This window comes from Chenopodium quinoa, unplaced genomic scaffold (genome assembly GCF_001683475.1).
Source record: "Chenopodium quinoa cultivar QQ74 unplaced genomic scaffold, ASM168347v1, whole genome shotgun sequence".
In the NCBI taxonomy this organism is placed as follows: domain Eukaryota; kingdom Viridiplantae; phylum Streptophyta; class Magnoliopsida; order Caryophyllales; family Amaranthaceae; genus Chenopodium; species Chenopodium quinoa.
Genome location: NW_018744693.1, coordinates 1,483,731 through 1,501,732, shown reverse-complemented (window position 1 = coordinate 1,501,732; position 18,002 = coordinate 1,483,731). Strand labels below are relative to the sequence as shown.

The 18,002-nt window shown below is 30.7% G+C and overlaps 1 protein-coding gene across 1 annotated transcript; it reads right to left on the bottom strand.

Annotated features, from left to right (window-relative positions):
- Positions 1-1,257: 1,257 nt before the first annotated feature.
- Positions 1,258-3,979, bottom strand: LOC110702502 (BAG family molecular chaperone regulator 1-like). Its single transcript, XM_021880222.1, has 4 exons — positions 2,497-3,979; positions 2,152-2,408; positions 1,920-2,066; positions 1,258-1,795 (listed from the first exon to the last, which is right to left on the bottom strand). The coding sequence occupies exons 1-4, from the start codon at positions 2,717-2,719 to the stop codon at positions 1,595-1,597; spliced, it is 828 nt and encodes a 275-aa protein (XP_021735914.1). The 5' UTR covers positions 2,720-3,979; the 3' UTR covers positions 1,258-1,594.
- Between the last annotated feature and the right edge of the window lie 14,023 nt (positions 3,980-18,002).

Sequence of the window (18,002 nt, the reverse complement as noted above, 5' to 3'; positions counted from 1 at the left end):
TTGAGGGATAAGATGATATTAAATTTTAAATTTGGGACATGTTCTGTTTACCTTATTTTCACTTATATCAAGTCTAATAAGTTAAGACAAGTTTAGTTCAGAAAAAAAAAAAAAAAGTCTAGTTTTGGAAAAATAAGTTATGATAAGGATTATCCAAGCCCAATTTATAATTAAAATTAGTTCATTTAAGTTAAGATAAATTCAATTTAGTTCAGATAAGTTAATTTACGTTCAAATACGTAAAAATTAAGTGAATAGAACACACCCTTGGTTTTGTATTTGCTTAGTTTTCCATAGTTTTGAAGGGAAAACAATAGATAGAAATTAATTTAGACAAAAATGAATTAGCTAAAACTCATAATTATTTGCTCAAGTTTAAATTACTTACCACTCAATATTTTCCATTGTAACATTAAGCACAAAAGATTCATCTAAGCTTATTTTTAATCGAAAATTAAATGGATTTTTTTTTTCAATGCTTTGAACTCCTTTCTTAGGTTTATTTTCATTATCTCATTTCACTTTTTGCAGTTTTGCACAAATATAATGCACACTAAAATATCTTCAAATATTATAACAAATTAATACTCCTATAACGTTGAAATGTATGGATAAATATCCATACAAGGAAAATGCATTTAAATCATTTAAGTATAAGATTCAAAATAAACGTTAAAAATATGGAGGGAGTCCAAGTATTGGGATGCTATTAACTTTTTTTTTTTTTTTTTTTTTTTGAATGGGTATAGGGATGTTATTCGTAAGTGCATTTGATTGGCAAAAAAGGTTTTTAGGCATGAAAAACACTTACATAAACTACGGAGTAATTGGAGTCGCTATCCAATTGCAACTTATTCCAAATTTCCAACACATTCTTTTTCACTTGTAAGTAACGGAATATAACTTCTTTTTTGCAAGAGTTACACAGTTCTTTTGCTATACCATATTACCATTTGCAACTTATTAGTTTTTGGACTTTTTTCACATGAAAAATATTATACTTATGAACTTATTACTCATAGAAGTTATACTCTGTAGTCCGTATTTAGTTGTGAATTGAAAATTATCATAACCAAAGTTATCAACACTTGGCCCTTATTTGAATATATTCGAGTCTATTTGGTTCATCATTTACAGTTTTGTGGAGTTATTATTGGTGTTTTTTTTATAAAAAAAGTAATGCCATGTGTTGTTTCCATTTGTTATCCTCTTTTTTTTTAGCACTTATTAAACAACTTAAGAAAACAAGACAAAAGCTAAAGAAGAAGAATATTAACCTCAAAATTATATTCCTTATATCCCCACAAATGAATTGAGAAAAAGAAAGAAAGGAATTGATAAATTATACTATATGGTACTACAGGTAAAAACCTATGGCTAGAAACAACCAAGATGGCAATTCCATTACCTAGCAATCAAAACACCTTATTAACTACGCACTATACTAGCTATTTATATTTGTTATACACATTACATTGGCGTTCTTCTAAGAAGCACAACATTTGACTTTTCACGATCAATAAACTTAACAGTACCATAATCCATTATTATAGTGTATACAAACTATCAAGATTTTATCAAGTCTCAATATATCTCAATATTTCTCCCACTTTGATGTCAACATGAGTCCATTGGAAAAATTCCTTTGCTCTCTTTGTTGTTGCATTATTAAGGGCCTTTGTTGCTGTTGTGAGACAACTAACCCAACTTGACTATCACCATATCGAGTCGTTGCCATTGCATTTTGAGCCTTCAATCGATCGAGAATTTCGATATATTTTTGAATCCTAACCACCTTCATAAACAAAATAAATCGTCGAAATTAATTACTTTATTAACATATAATTACTAACAATAATTATGTTATTAATGACTTCTAATATTTTTTTAACAAAAAATTAAAATAAATAAATTAATACCTGTGTTTTCCTTTTCAACTTTACTTCTCCATCAGCTACAATACCATCCAATTTTATCATTTGAGACATCAACAATTCAATCAAAGTCAACAATTCTTTCTCAGCAACTCTCCCACCTTTACAAATTACTGATTCCTTTGCTGTTACCTGCGTCAAATTAATACATAATTAAGCAAACAACATAAATAAATCATCACTTTAAAAAAAAAAAAAAAATGAGAGAAAAATTTACCTGGCAAATAAGCTGATCAACTTCAATGGCAACCTCTGCTACAGATTTCATAGCCCTTTCCATATTCGAATTTCGACGCGATTCGAGAAATCTTTTCTCTTGGCTAATGATATCTTGTACAAGAACAATCTTTGATCCATCTTTAACACCAGAAACATCAAGGAATGATTTTGATTCTCTTTCCTTGTCTTTGAAGATTAGTTTCTGATCTTGTGGTTGTAACCCTGTTACTTCTGCTAACATTTTCTTCAATTCTCCTGTAAAATCACAAATTCATACTCATTAAAATTCCATTATATAAAAGGAAAGGGAATTATATTTTTACAAAAAATAAATGAAACTTACCAAAAGTAGCATGAGAATTAATGTGAATTTCATGGTAATAAGAACCATATTTCACTAAAACTTTGATTGTTGGAATTGGAATAGAATAATTTCTATTGCAATCCAAATTCCTCTTTTGAACTAACATTCCTCCTGGCCTCATTTCCCATTCTAAACCTCCCATTTTTCCAACATTATTATTGTTGTAATTATTGTTATTATTGCAGTTTGTTTTCTTCATCATTTTGATAAAATATATACAGATAAATAGAAAAAACAGAGATACTCTGTTTTAATAGAATGTTTGTTTTCCTTGGAAAAAAAATTAAATAAATATTTTCCAAGAAATCAAATTTCTCAAAATTTGAAAATTAATGAAAAAATTAACAGAAAATTGAGAAACAAAAAATGGGTTTATGCTAAATTTTTGTTGAAAAGCATTAAGGTTATGCTCTGTTCATGAATTTGGAGGAGAGAGAAAGTTGGGAAGAAAAAGGTTTTTAGAGAGAGAAAGAGAGAGGAGAAGGGAATTGATCATGTAAAGGCAGCAAAGTGGTGCTTATATGTATATATAAATCATAAAATAAATTTAGGGAAATTATTTTTAAAGCATTAATTTAAAATAATGGGAATATTAGTCACATGATTGGACAAAAGCAAAACTTAGGAAATATTTTAGAGTAAATATAAAATGTGGGTACTAAAGTTTGCCCAAAGTTGCAAATTGGGTACTCAACTTTGCTTTGTTGCAAGTTGGGTACTAAACTTGGGTATTGCCTGAATTTTGACCTTTAACAACAGGTTAATAGGTTACCAAACATTAATAACATACAAAAAATTAAAAAAAAAAAATTAAACTTCAATTGAATTAATTAACCAAAAAAAATCATCTTTCCCCAATTTTCTCTCTCCTGTTCAACTTTTTTTAGCTCAACTTTCTTTCTCTCCGACCTTAAAGAAACTAATTCAAGGTGAGTTTCGTCGAATTTGTGGAGTTTTCATAGTGGATTCCGTTGAATTTGTGGGGGGTTTCGTGAGTGCGTTTCGTGGCTTGGGTTTTGTGAGGTTGGTTGGAATTATGAGGACGTTTTTGCGAGGGTGTTAGCCTAGGTTTCGTGAGGGTGGTGGCCTGGGTTCGTGAAGGTGGTTGGATTTTTTAGGGCTTTCGTGGGGGTGGTTGAATTTGTGGGTTTTTCGTGAGGGTGGTCGGATCTGTGGGCGTGGGTTTCATGGAGGTGAAAATTTCGTGGGGGTGTGGATGCAGTGGTGTTGTGGTGGTAGTCAAAGAAAAAAAATTGTTGATTTTTTCTACATTTTTTTTGTTGTTTAGTTGATTTTTTCTACATAAATGGCAATTCAAAATCTCCCATATACTAAAAACATTAACCAAAAGTAAAATACTTTTCACTTCAATTCATTATCCCAGACAACCTACCTACTAAAATTTAAAACCTCAGTAACCATTTAAATCAATTTTGCATCTTCAATGGTTAAAATATAGAAACAAAGAAATTTACCTCCACTAAAAATTGTGCCAGTTGTAATCTGATCATCAGCATTCGCGAAATTAAATAAAAAAAAACTTCGAATTGCACCAATAATTATGTGCAAATATCAAAAGTAGAAATATTACTGCATAATTGAAAAATAAATGGAGGTTTGTTAATCGAGGAAGAGAGAAAAGGAGGAGAGAGAGAAAGAGGTTGAGTTATTTTAGTTTTTTTCATTTAATAGAATGCAATATGGTAACCTGGTAGTGTAGGTTACTTGCCAGAAAAGAAGATTCAGGCAGGTCATAGTACCCAATTTGCCAATATTGAAAGTTGAGTACCCAATTTGCAACAAAGGTCAAAGTTAAGTACCCGACTTTTATATTAACTAATATATTTTATATTATTGGAGGTTATAAATGAAGAAAAAGGGAAGAGTACTTGGTCCGTGAATATATGCTATAGTAAATTATTGTTGGGAATTATATAATCATGCTTTATTTTTCTCTCTCTATTGCAATGATAGAGGTTAGAGGATGAGTAAGCCAATCCATTTAATGGGAATTTATTCTTGTGTAAAGTAACCTTACCTTATGAACATTATTTGATGATTTTCTTCCTTTTAAGTACTTTTATTATTTTAACTTAGCAAGATTTCAAGATAAACTTCCTAACATTCATTGGATGTTGAATGTGTTTATTAGTGTTTACTAATTTGTCCCCTATACGATGATCAAATGCAATTAGAGATTATTTATAAATTATAAGACGTACTCAAGTAATCTTTCGTTTCAATGTGAACTCTTCTAAGTACAAGTATCATTAAGAAGTTAATATAACATCAATTGTTGAATGGTGTAGTGATTAGAACTTTAAAATGTATAAATTCAAGTTCATGAGATCAAATCTTTGTACTAGTACTTTTTTTTTTTTGGGTATGTGTAGGGCATGGAATAAATTTAGGAAAACTATTCATAAAGTAATATGCAATTATTTAATTTGTAACGTAAGTATTAAATACAATGTATTAGTAACATAAAAGACAGAAATTATGACTAATAGTATGAGGTCATGCTTACATAGACAGATTGCGTGGTAGCTAATACGGATTATAATTTTAACAACCTAAAACATAAGGTTGACAAACCATTTTTGCTTTCCGAACTACCATAAGGTTAGTGATACTAAGTAAAAGATATAGTGAAAAAAGTAGTTTATTTTTTAAACTTGTGGCTTTAAAAATATTATGATTAGGTTAGGGTGGAGCGTGGGAAGCATTGAAGCAACCATATAGCGGAGATGGAGGGAAGAACTATAGTTGGTAACAAGCATTGGACCGTGTGGGGTTGTGCATAGATTAGTTTGAAGACAATTATCCCTTTTCCATATATCACACCATACTATATCTATATAATATAATGGTATAAAATTTAGTCTACCCATCAAAATCAAAGTGATTTATTTATAGTATAGTTTTCAAAATTCAAACGAAGAATCTCCAAAACATTGAACCAAAGCAACATTTCCGATGTCTAAGAAGATTCAAGGAAATTGTACGAGTATACAATGTTTTAAAAGAGCAAGTTAAGTAGTTAACCCTAAAAACAAAAAAGAAAGATTTGCACGAGGCAGGTGATTTAAGGAAATGTCGGAAAGCATTGTACTTTTATTCTAAGGGAGGTGTTCAGAGTTGACCCAACAAAAACATTAGTCTAATACTCAATCTAGTGTATTGCGTATATTTCAAATCTTTTCTGGTACCGTTCTATTGTAGATGTCTAATATACGAAATTGGTTTGGTAGTGTATTGGTTGCTACTGCCAAAAGTTTTTGTGTCAGAATGTAGGAGAGTTAGATTTTAGTCTTTTTACTATTATGGAATCAATTGATTCTATTGAGTTGTAACAAACATATTTCTTTTACTTCCGAGTACCAAATAATAAATAGAGGTTTTTAAGTGCGGCAAGCCACATGGTGCGGCAGAGATTACTTGTAGGGTGTTATTTGTATTCTAGGTTTACTTGTATGAGTTACTTGTATTTTGGAGTTACTTGTATGTGTTACTTGTATTATGAGGTTTACTTGTAAGGTGTTACTTGTGTTATGAAGTTACTTGTATCGTGGGGTTACTTGTAGGTGTTACTTGTATTCTGGGTAACTCCTATTCTGAGTAACTCCTACAAGTAACTCCAAACCAAAACTCTATACCAAACCAGTAACTCCCTATAAATAACCCCTGACCAAAACCAGTAACACCAATACACGTAAACCCAGAATACAAGTAACACCTACAAGTAACCCATGACAAAACCAGTAACACCCTACAAGTAACCCCTGACCAAAACCAGTAACATCTATACAAATAACCCCAGAATACAAGTAACACCTACAAGTAAGTACCCCTGACAAAACCAGTAACACCTTACAAGTAACCCCTGGCCAAAACCATAACACCCATACAAGTAACCCCAGAATATAACCCTGACAAAACCAGTAATAACACCCTACAAGTAACTTTGTAAATAATAAAAGGGTACATTAAATTAAAGTTGATTTGTGCTGATAAATAGATATTGTGTTTGATTTACAACGACAATACAAGTATATAAATTATAGATATATGAGAAATATAAGTAGAGGAGATGAACAGTCAAATATCTGTCTCTACAAAACAAGGAATAATTGTTTTTATTAGCTTTCATATAGGATTGAGGAAGATATACAATGAAAAGATAAAACTCCCGCCCCCGTGGAAAATTTGTTACAAATAAATGGGCTTGACTTCTTCTCACATGTGTATCTTGTTTTCCATCTAATGGTACCCTACTTCATCCCCTTTAAAAAATCCCCTAAATTATTCTATAAGAAATACCATTGAAAGCGTCATGACTCATGAGCATATATATCCAAAATATTAGGAAACAAAGTCTAGAGAAAAACAAAACTGATGCAAATTAAAGGAAAGTTCGGGAAAATATCCGAAGAAGTTTTAAGTTTTGTGTTATTGTAAAATATTCGTAACTTTCTCATTTTTTCCATTATAAATGAACACATAACTAGTCATTTAAAAGGTATAAAAACAAGCTATCGTATTAAGATCTCACATAATAATAATGTATTTTCTTATCTAACACTATCAACTAAGACCAAAACTCTAAAACATAAAAAATCTTTATGAACCGAAGTAAAACATCAAGATGGTTAAATGAAAAGAGAAAGTAGTCACTAAAAGCCCAGTATTACCCCAAACAACTCCCATACATTCATCCAATTTCAAGGACACCAATAATACTCATCCATAAATCCATGATGTAATGCTTACTCTCCTACATTTCAACTATTTTATATCTATGAATGAAATTGTTGATTTCATCCACAATTATGTTCCCATAAACGTGTTACGTGTATGTCTACGTTCAATCAGTTTCATTTAAGATAAAAATAAATCTAGTAAATTATTCATTTTGGAGTTTTGGACATAACCTAAACATCATATAGATGTTTTCATATAACTAAAGATGATTTAAAGATTTTCTATATTATGTCATGATGGAAAATGCCAAAGTAATCAACAACCAAATATTATGTAAGGCGACAGCTTTAAATATTTATATGATAGATTAATTTTATTTTTATGCACTTCATTAATTCATTTGATCTCAAATTTGACTCTTCTATCTCCATTTAATAAATCTTCAATATATGATAAGCAAATTTTATAATAACAAATTCAAGATTCCAAAGCTACTCTCACGGTTATTAAGTTTACATTACATCATATGAAAATATACGAGTATACCTCTTGTCAAAAAAAAAATAATAATCAATAAGATTAAGTTGATGGGATGTGCAAACAAACCTTAGTGTGTATATATATATATATATATATATATATATATATATATATATATATATATATATATATATATATATATATATATATATATTGATAAACAACCTTTGACATATTATGCAAGACATATTGATGGATATTTATAATTTCTAATTGATAATAAATAATTTTTTTTAAGCTTAATTTCAGTCCAATTCCATTCAGTTCTTAATTTCCTTCTCTTATAGACTATTCAGTTCAAGTTTAGTAATTGAGTACATACCTTTAGTTAAGGTTCCCTATAGTTTTCTCCTTAATTGGGAGGGTTTTTCTTGATTGGTTCCCTTTATGGTTTCTCCTTTGGGAAGGCTAAGGTTTTTTTTTTTTGAATGTTTTCCTTCTCTTCTCCCTTTTCTCTCCATTTGTGCAATCTTTTTTCCTCCCGGTTTCAGTTGTGAATCTTTGTAGGGGCTTCCATCGATGTGCTTTTACTAGTGGTAAACCCAAAAAACTTTTTAATTGCTTTCAATGAACAGATCTTATCCTTGAGATGATGATTTTTCTCTATGTTTACTTTATTTTTGTATGACGAGAATTGAAGGTTTAGGGTTTTATAATTTCCCAAAGAATCCAAAGGACGGACCACATGAGTATTTTTAATCAAACGACTACGCATCAGCGGATTTCAAGCCGAGTCAGTGCTAATTCACAGGCTGTGTTGCTTCAGATGAAGTTTTTTATTAAGACAATTGTTGATCGAATCCACGATTTATTTAGCTTTAAGGTAATATGTACTTGTGCTGAAATTCTTGATTTCTTAGAAATTTTATATAAGTGGCGTTTGATTATATTTTATTAATGAAATTCCTTTTCTACTTGTAAAAAAAATGATTAGTACTAGTTTTTCTACAAAACATGATTCAATAGATTGGTAAAAAAAAAAAGAAAAAGAATTGAAGGTGAAATAATGAAGATCATAGTCGTGTATGTACATAGTACAGTATTTTGAAAATTTATATTTTTGTAAATTAATGCCATACGCATATTGCATATACAATCAAATCGTAAATGTTTGGTACAACACAATTTTGTTTCGCAACTCTTGCAACATTTGACATTTAATTTAGCACTATTCACCAATTAACTTTAAGTAGTGTACTCTTTTAATAAATTCATAGTGAGTCCATATCAATTTGACTTGTTGTGCCTATTATATACTTCGTACAAACAAAAGACTTTTAGGTTGAATGAGTCCAATAAAAGAAGCTAAGGAAAGTAAAAAACTAAAAATAAGGGGTGTTTAATACTCTCCTTGTTATAACTTTTATTTTCAATAGACCTTTAAAGCATGTTTAATACTCTCCTTGTTAAACCAATTTAATAAGAAGAGTATGACACCATATACTAATTTTTTTGTTGGGGATAGACCTTAATTAGTATCATGAGAATCCCTTGATATTTTTAAAGCTCGAACATATTTAATATCTCTAAAAGAAACTCCCACCTTTCTTTTTTATTTGTATTCCTTGATAATGCAGGTAATTTAAGAGAGTTTATTTGCTCTAATATTAGGGGCTGTTTGGTCGGTAGAGGGAAAAGGGAAACACAATAGGAAAGGGAATGAGAGAGAGAGGAAAGCAACTCCCCCATTTATAATGTGTTGTTTGTTTTATTAAAAAAGAATGGGAATCAAATACTTGGTATGGCACCAGCATTCTCCACACCACCATTGTTCTCCACCACCACCATTGCTATTTCTCAAGTCTCCAACACCGACACCCACTGCCCGACTCCGACTCCGACACCTCGCCGTACCCATGCCATCCTTCTCCTCTCTCTTTTTTTCAAATTTTTTTTCATAGATCTGGTAGTTTGTTTTGTTTTTAAGGTGTTAAGGGTTGTTTATTTGGGTGTTTGAGGTTGTTTATGGGGTAGTTTGAGTTGTTTATGAAGATGGTTAGGGTTTTTGTAGTAAGTGGATTCATGGTCCTCCTCTATTGTTATAATTTGTTCTCTCTCTTCCTTTAATTGGGTTTAGTTTTTGACCAACAGCTGTATTTATTCTTTGATTTACATGATGTGGTTGGTTTTTGTCATTATAACAACTATATAACAAGCAGCCTTCACATCTCACTCTTTCCTAATTATGGGGACATTTAGATCGACATACCAACGAGCTATCTAAACTAATTAGTCTCTTATTAGTCTTAGTATAATGAGTATAGCTGAATCATTACTTAGTTCTTAATACTAAGCGCATATTTGGTTTTTGAATTTAAGGCTAGGGCCTAGGGATGCCATTCATGCCAACCCTTTAAAGAGACAAGGTAAAAGAACGATATACGATATATATACCTTGTAGTACGGTATTTTTTAAATTAAGTGCACGCAATCATCAAGTTGTTAATTCTATATATAGATCAATAGATTGTCTAATCGTCTTTACATAACACCCTTAAAAGCTATCCAACTCAACTTGAGTTTACCGGTTTAGTGCTAATATTTATGTAATTACATATATATACATCGCATATGATGCTTAATGGAAAATTAATTTGTCACAAAGGCTTTTGTAGTTTTGTTAGTATAACTTAGTAATGGTATTGACTATTGACGTAAATTTACATAACACGTGGTGTTAAATGAATAAGGACTAGTTCATCTTCATACTTTTGTTAGTAAAACTTTTATCATCCATTTTAGTGCACATTTTAAAAGAAATGTAACTCAAAGTATGATGAATAATCTACATTTAAACACGAAAATTTAAAGAGCACTATAAAATGAAGGAAGTAATATAATTGTGATAAAGATAAAACAAAGTCTAGAATAACAAAAAAAAAAAAAAAGACAAAGAAAATAGTAGCTCTCCCAATGAAAAACGTGAGATAAGGAGCAGCCATTTATATTCGAATACAGATAAGGAAGTCACATGCCGGGTAATGGGAGAAATGCGACATGGCAGGCAATTACGCATTGTTTGGGTTATCATTCTTTCTATTCATCGGGCCACGATGGGCCACTCTAGCCCACTTCTTTTCTTGGCCATTACCTACCCAACATTCATTATCTATTATTACGTTTGAATGCACAAGTTTAACAAATAATGTCCTAATCTATAAAATTAAGAATGATACATGTCATCTTCCCGTTAAAAATTTCCCTATAAAAGTAGTTTTTTGGTTTTTTTTTTTTTTTGGAAACAAAGCTTCTTAGGAGTATTTAATACTTACTCTTCGATAATATTTCACTTCCTATTTGGTATGTATATTGCATTTATACACCTTCAACAAAGATATTATTCTTTTACTAGGTTAAGCCCCGTGCCATGCACGGTAATTTTTTATACTTAATACTTATCATTAGTTTAACACTATTATTTAATTATAAAAAATTATACCTAATTGTAAAATAGGATGAAAGTTCTGTAATTACAAAAAAAGAAAAAAAATTAAAAAATTTATCACACTACAGAAAACAGAGAGAATAATATATGCACGACTAATAAAAATAACTATGAATTACATTACAAATTTATAGATAGCAAACTATTATTGCATATTATTGTATAAAAAATAATATCTTTGTTTGAATGTGTACAAATAGAATATACTTATCAAATAGGAAATGAAATATTATTGCATAGTTTGTATTAAAAACTTCTCCAAGAAGGTTTGGCCAAAAAAATTAAAAAAATTAAGAAAAAAACTTTTGGAGGGAAAATTTTTAACCAGGAGATGACATGTGTCATTCCTGGTTTCATCTTTAGTATAAAGTTATAGATACAATATACTATGTAATAATAGTTTCCTATGTATAACTTTGTGATCCATAGTTTTTTTTTTTGGTGTTTAGAAAGTCACAAGGGCGGGGGTGAGAATCGATCTCAGGATCTCCTGAAATCAAAAGGAAAGCTCTAACTACTTGATCTATCCCTCACTCTCATAGTTATTATTAGTCATGCATATATAATTCCCTATATTTTCTTTATTGTGATATAATTTTAATCTTTGTATTACAGAATTTTCATAATATTTTGCAATTAGATATAAATTTTATAGTTAAATAATAATTACAAATATTGAAAATTATCTTGCATGGCACGAGAGTTAATATAATGAATGTATAATATATAAAAGTTAAAAGAGTTAATGTAATGAATATATTAAGACGATTCGTACACGACAAAATTTTAACATAAAAGCTAGTCAAATTAGAATTTGTTGTCTAATGTCAAAAGTCAAGACATGTCACTTACAAATATGAAAAAGGTATTTTTATTTTATTTTATATAGAAGCTACAACAATTTAATCTCAATAACACTCTTACTTAATTATATTTGTGAATGGACAGAGAAGTATAGTTAAACCTATACATAAACAATGTCAGAAGTCAAAATGGTAGAACTAATATATTGGGGTCCTATTTTAATTATATGTATCTAATTTTATTACTATAAAGGTAATTTTTTTTTTTAAAAAGGTAACCACTCTAACAATTAATAAATATCCATTCCTACGAACTTTCTGCCACTGGGAAATTCTCCTTTTTTTTTTTTTTGGGGTGTAAACAATGACCATCTTAGCTTCCAAGCCGTTGTATGGTCGAAAAAATATAGCCGGTCTTTGAATAGGGAAATATACTTCATACAATTGACGTGACAACTTTTGGTCGGCTTTTCTTTTCTCTCATCCCTCAATCGAGTTTTTTACTTGAATAATGTAGCCATGTAGGAGTTATCACTTTGAAAATTTGAATAAAAAATTTACGTTTGGCTAGCTCGCTATTTTAGAAAGGAAAAAAATTATATAGTCCAACTATATATACTGTAGTATAAATAATATTTTGCACGAAGTAAATATAATATAGAGTTGCATATATCATTACTTAAAACAATAATAAGCACATAAAATACATAAAATTATCGAAAAATTTGTGCATATGGAAGTATCTCATTTCTCATATACCAAGTCAAAACAACACTATGATAATCTCAAAACTAAATTAATTACTTACATTATGCATGAGTCTTTCATAAAAATATATTTTTTTTTTCTCATAAGATGATGTAGAGATAAAAATAGGATTTTTTTTTAAAAAAAATAATTAAATAAAAAAAATTGAAGAAAGCATTTTACTGAGTGTAAAGGACAAAAAGATTTTTTTTTTTTAAAATGGATGATGTGGTACTGGAACCTTCCATTTTTCAAAGATAGCCTACTCTATTCATTAATGCTGACCAGCAAGACAAATGTGAAAAACATAGAATTGATTGCATTAAATTTGATTACAATAAAATTTTGGGCTTCTATTTGGGACCCTGGCCCGGCTGCCCTGGCTCAGATACGGGTCTGCACTCCATCATAGGGAGATGAGCAAATATCTACACTAGTGTAGATTTATTGAAACGTAAAATGCAAAAACTAAAGAAAATTAAGGAAAAAGGGTTGAAAATAGTCTAATTTTCGAAGAAATCTATTTCCAGCCTAAATGACCAAGATTTAGGAGAAACCCTAGAAAAGAGGATAGAAGAGAAGAGGAGAGGCGAGAATTTGGGTTTTAAACAAATTTATTGTGAAACTTGTTTACAATAAGTTTACTAAATTTTTAAATGTGCCGTAAGTAATTGCTATCATAATATCAATCATCAAACATAATAATACAATGTACATTTTGGAACATAGAAAGGTTAAACATAATAATAATTGCGATATTTTTGTCAAAATAATATATTTTTTTTATTTTCAGGAAATTTTTTGTCAAAATAATAGATAGTAATAACAATAATAATAGTTGCAATATTGAATCAATAGCCTTGTATATTGCCAAAAAAAAAAAATTTAAAAAATGATTATTTCTTTAAAAGAAAAAATAAAAATAAATTAAAAACAACTTTTAACTAGAGGTGAACATTGGGCGGGCCATGCCGAATTCAGATTGGGCTTGGGCATTAAGAAAACCCATCGAATTGGGCCGATTCGGGCAAAAATTCTTGCTCAAATCCGCAAATTTTTAATGGACCTAGCGGACTTTTCGGGCCATCTTGAGCCAGGAAAAAACAACTAAAAAGTGTAAAAATACATGTTCAAGGCCCGCCCCAAAAAAAATTATTTTTGGGCTAAGCCCGGCCCAAATTTAATTTTGGGTTGAGCCCAACCCAATTTCAGTGTGTAATTTTATTCCAATAGCCTGCCCAAAATGGATCAGGCCTACTCTACTTTAAATCTATTAAAAAATTAATAATGATGCTATTCATTTCTATTTACACGAGAATATTTTTTATGAGAGTGTGACACGTGTGTACAACAGTTGCATCAACAATGGCTTGTTTTAGTTATAACTACATGCACTAGATTATGAAATAAAGTTAGTGATTAACCTGGTTACGTTATATTATTAGGATATAAAATATGAATTTTTGAAAATAAAAAAGTAAGGAATTTATTTTTTGACAAGATAAAAGTAAATAATAAAACACCTAAAAATATAGAAAAGTTGACATAAAATATAAGTAGTTTCTAAATTTAAAGTACAATTAAATTTCTTTTCTTTTCTTTTCTTTTCTTTTGGAAAACCCCCCTTTACTTTTATTTTTATTAACGTGTATAAGATTGTCTTATATTATGTGTAACACCGATTATAAACATCTTAACTACGAAGTATTTACCAAATTTAATTAAGATTTATTTTTATTTTTATCTTTTTTTTTTATTTTTTTTTTTGGTACTTGTTTTCATAAACTAACTTTTTCTTGTGTTTAGATTTAGGGCCTGTTTACATTTACTTAATTTCAGTTCAGTTCAATTTAGCTCCTAATTTCCCTCTCTCATAAAATATTCAATTCAGCTCAGTTCAGTTCAGCTCCAATCAGTTCAATTCATCTCATTTCCAATCAGTTTAGTTCAGTTCAGTTCAGTTCACTTCAGTAAATGTGAATAGGTTCATCGTCATATAGTTATTTTTTATTTAATTAATTAATTTTATTTCCATAAGATCGTCTTATCTAAGTAAGTTTTTGTGTAAACATCCATATAGAAAAGAGACTACAACATAAGAGAATAATTATACAAAAATTCTAAAATTAAGTCGTATTTAATATCACGATCATATTACAATATCGATCAAATCATGATAATCATCTCAATTATCCCTCGAATAAACATGAAAACTGTTGACCCTTATGAGGTTTAGATGATGATGTTAAGAATTGAGCAAACTTCCATCTAATAAGGATTTTCTAGTGTTGTGTTGTTTGCAGGTTTAGTAAGCTCTGGGAGTTGAAGTATGAACGGAAACAAAGGAACTTTAGAAGATCCATGGGAACAAGTAAAGATAGCTAGAAGAAGAGTTCCAGAAATGGAACTTCCCGAAGTTTCTTAATAAGAACTTCACAACGGGTTGTAACGACCGTATTCTGGTGTAATGCTGGGCCAAACCTCAACGACCAAGGATCAGTGCAAAGCTCGAGATATCAACTAAAAAAGATGGACTTCATAACTTATAGTTGTAAAAAAGATAAGTTTTTTTTATAGGTTGATGTAAGCATGTAATTGGTTGTTATGCATGGAACTTATTAGAAATCAGTAGAGCTTGGCAAGCTCATCAATTCGTAAAAGATAATTACAATTTTATGAAAAAGTATTTATTTGGATTTATCTTCTAAAATCTGGTTTAGCTTGGTTTTATTTTTTTCATAAAATTCTATCTTTTAACTAAAACGAATTGATAAAATTGGTTTTCAAATAAAGAAAAATTAAATCTGTTTTGATTTCGGTTTTAAAGTGATAAGATTAGATTTTTGTCTAAGATTATCATATTTGCGAAAACACTACTTTGTGAACTGAGAAGCTTCTATAAATATAAAAGTAATTCAATGAAACAAAATGAGAGTTTTCAGCGTGAAAACCACTTAGTGCTTAAGAGTAAGTTTGCTAAAGATTTAAGCTTTATCATTTGATTTCGGGTTTCATGTGTAGCTTTCCATTTACGTGTTAGAGTGAGTCTTTGTGTTGTAATTGCTTTTGGGGTGAGATTGTGAATTCTCTACAAATTCACGTTAGAGTGTATGAGTTTGAATTCTCTAAAATTCAAGTGGTAGCTGTGAGTGCACAGTGAGTGAAAGGAACCTGAGAGGTGTCTTTGGTCACCTAGGAAGTGTCCTGGGTTAAAGGGGAAAAGGTACCTAGGAAGTGTCTTAGGTTTGATAGGAGGTGTCCTATCAATCAAGTGGCAAGTGTGAGTGGTGGAACTTGCAAAGCAAAGGTCTGTGTAATTGGTTGTACTAGGAGAGTTGCCTATTATAGTGGAATTTGTTTATAAGTCCCAATAGAGCCGAGGTTTTACATCCAGCTAGGCACTAGATGGTTTCCTCGTAAAACTTGTTGTGTTCTTTAAGTTCCTTTTATGTTTTGTTTTTAATTTCCGCATAAGTTTCACGATTGGAACCTACTACTATTCACCCCCCCATATCATAGTAGTTCATTTAAACTAACAATAATAAATCATGATAATCATCTCAACTTTCCCTCGAATAAACATGATAACAAATCGGGCATTTCCAGTCACCGGTCGGCAACCACTTTTCAATGCAATATAATGAGAGTGGAAGGCGTGCTTGCATGTTGGGAGACTTCGTAATAACTCTCTATCCTCAAAATCGGAAATACATATTGGACAATTAGGATTTACAAATAACTTTTGTCTATCATCTGTTAGGTATATATGTAATGGAAATAAATGTCCTATCAAATAATTTACGTGGGAGATAAACTCCCGTGTAATACATTAACCACCGAAGAAAAATAACTATTAAAATTGCAACAACTACAAATACACAGAACAAAATTATTGACTGTAAATCCTCTTGTTCAATTGTATATCCCTCGCAAAGGGGCACCCGGGCAACATATAAATTGTCGCTATAAGCCACCAGAATATGTAATATAAAGTAGCGTAATTGTAATTACAATTTTGCTGGATAACGATATCATTAAGAGCTGAAATCGCCTATTTAGGGGTTGATTATGGAAAATGGTAGCAATCCCTTGAATTAATCAGTTTTAGGGGTAATAATTAAAAACTTTTTTTTAGGGGTAGTAATTTACAAAGCCTCTGTTTTTAAGGTAGTAATTAACAAAATTTTCATATAGTCCCAACCGATTAATAACCTTTTATTAGAGGTTACAAAGACACGTAACAATATGTGTTGGTCGAAATAAAAACTTTAAAAAAATTGGGAAAAAAACACACCCATCCTCCACGCTATCCATCCAAATTCCACCCACGCCTTACCCCCTGCCACCGATGACCTGACCCCTATCCATTGGTCGCCGGGGCCAGCCATACTCCTTTCCCTATCCATTGTAATGTTCCACTAGACCACTACACGTAACCCCTCCTTTCCTTTCGAAAATTAAAACCCCTTATAACTCCTCCCTGACTGTCGGCTAAGATTTCTGTGGTGGGGGGAGGCCACGTTTGGCTGTGTACTTTCGGTGGTTACAACGGAGTTATAAGGGGTTTTAATTTTTGAGAGGAGGGGTTACGATTGTCTCAGGGTGGCAAGGGCCAATCAGTCGTTTTTGGGGGTTTAGGAGGAGGTCATCGGTTTCCAATGGGGTTAGTGGGTGTGATAGGATTTCACATTGGAGCAATCACTTACTGATGACACGTGACCTTTAATTTTTTTTTTATTTATTTATTTTTTGTTTAAAAAAGAACCATTTCAGTACGTTACCGGTCATTGGGACTACTAGTGTTATACCTCTCATGTGATTGCTTTAAAAGGATTTGATATATACTACCTGTATCAACAAGGCACGTCTTTCTTTTAAAAAGCTCACATGTTTAGATACTTTCCAGTTAAGCGTGCTTAGCTGAGAGTAGTCTTGAGATGGGTGACCTCTTGGCTTGGGAAGTTTTCCCAAAGTGCGTATGAGTAAACACAAAATGTGCCGGATGGATAGTACTCCGTATTTAGATATGGTAACAATTAAGATAAAAAGTACAGTAACACAAAAGAATTGATGATTGAATTGCAATAACCACCCTTTAGTATTAGAGCTATCAAAAGCTGACCCGACCCGAACCCGATTATTAACCGACCCGAGTTGACCTGACCCATACCGACCCAATTACCAGAATTGACAGCTCTATTTAGTACTACTACTTAAATATGGTAACAATTATAATTAAATGTAGTATT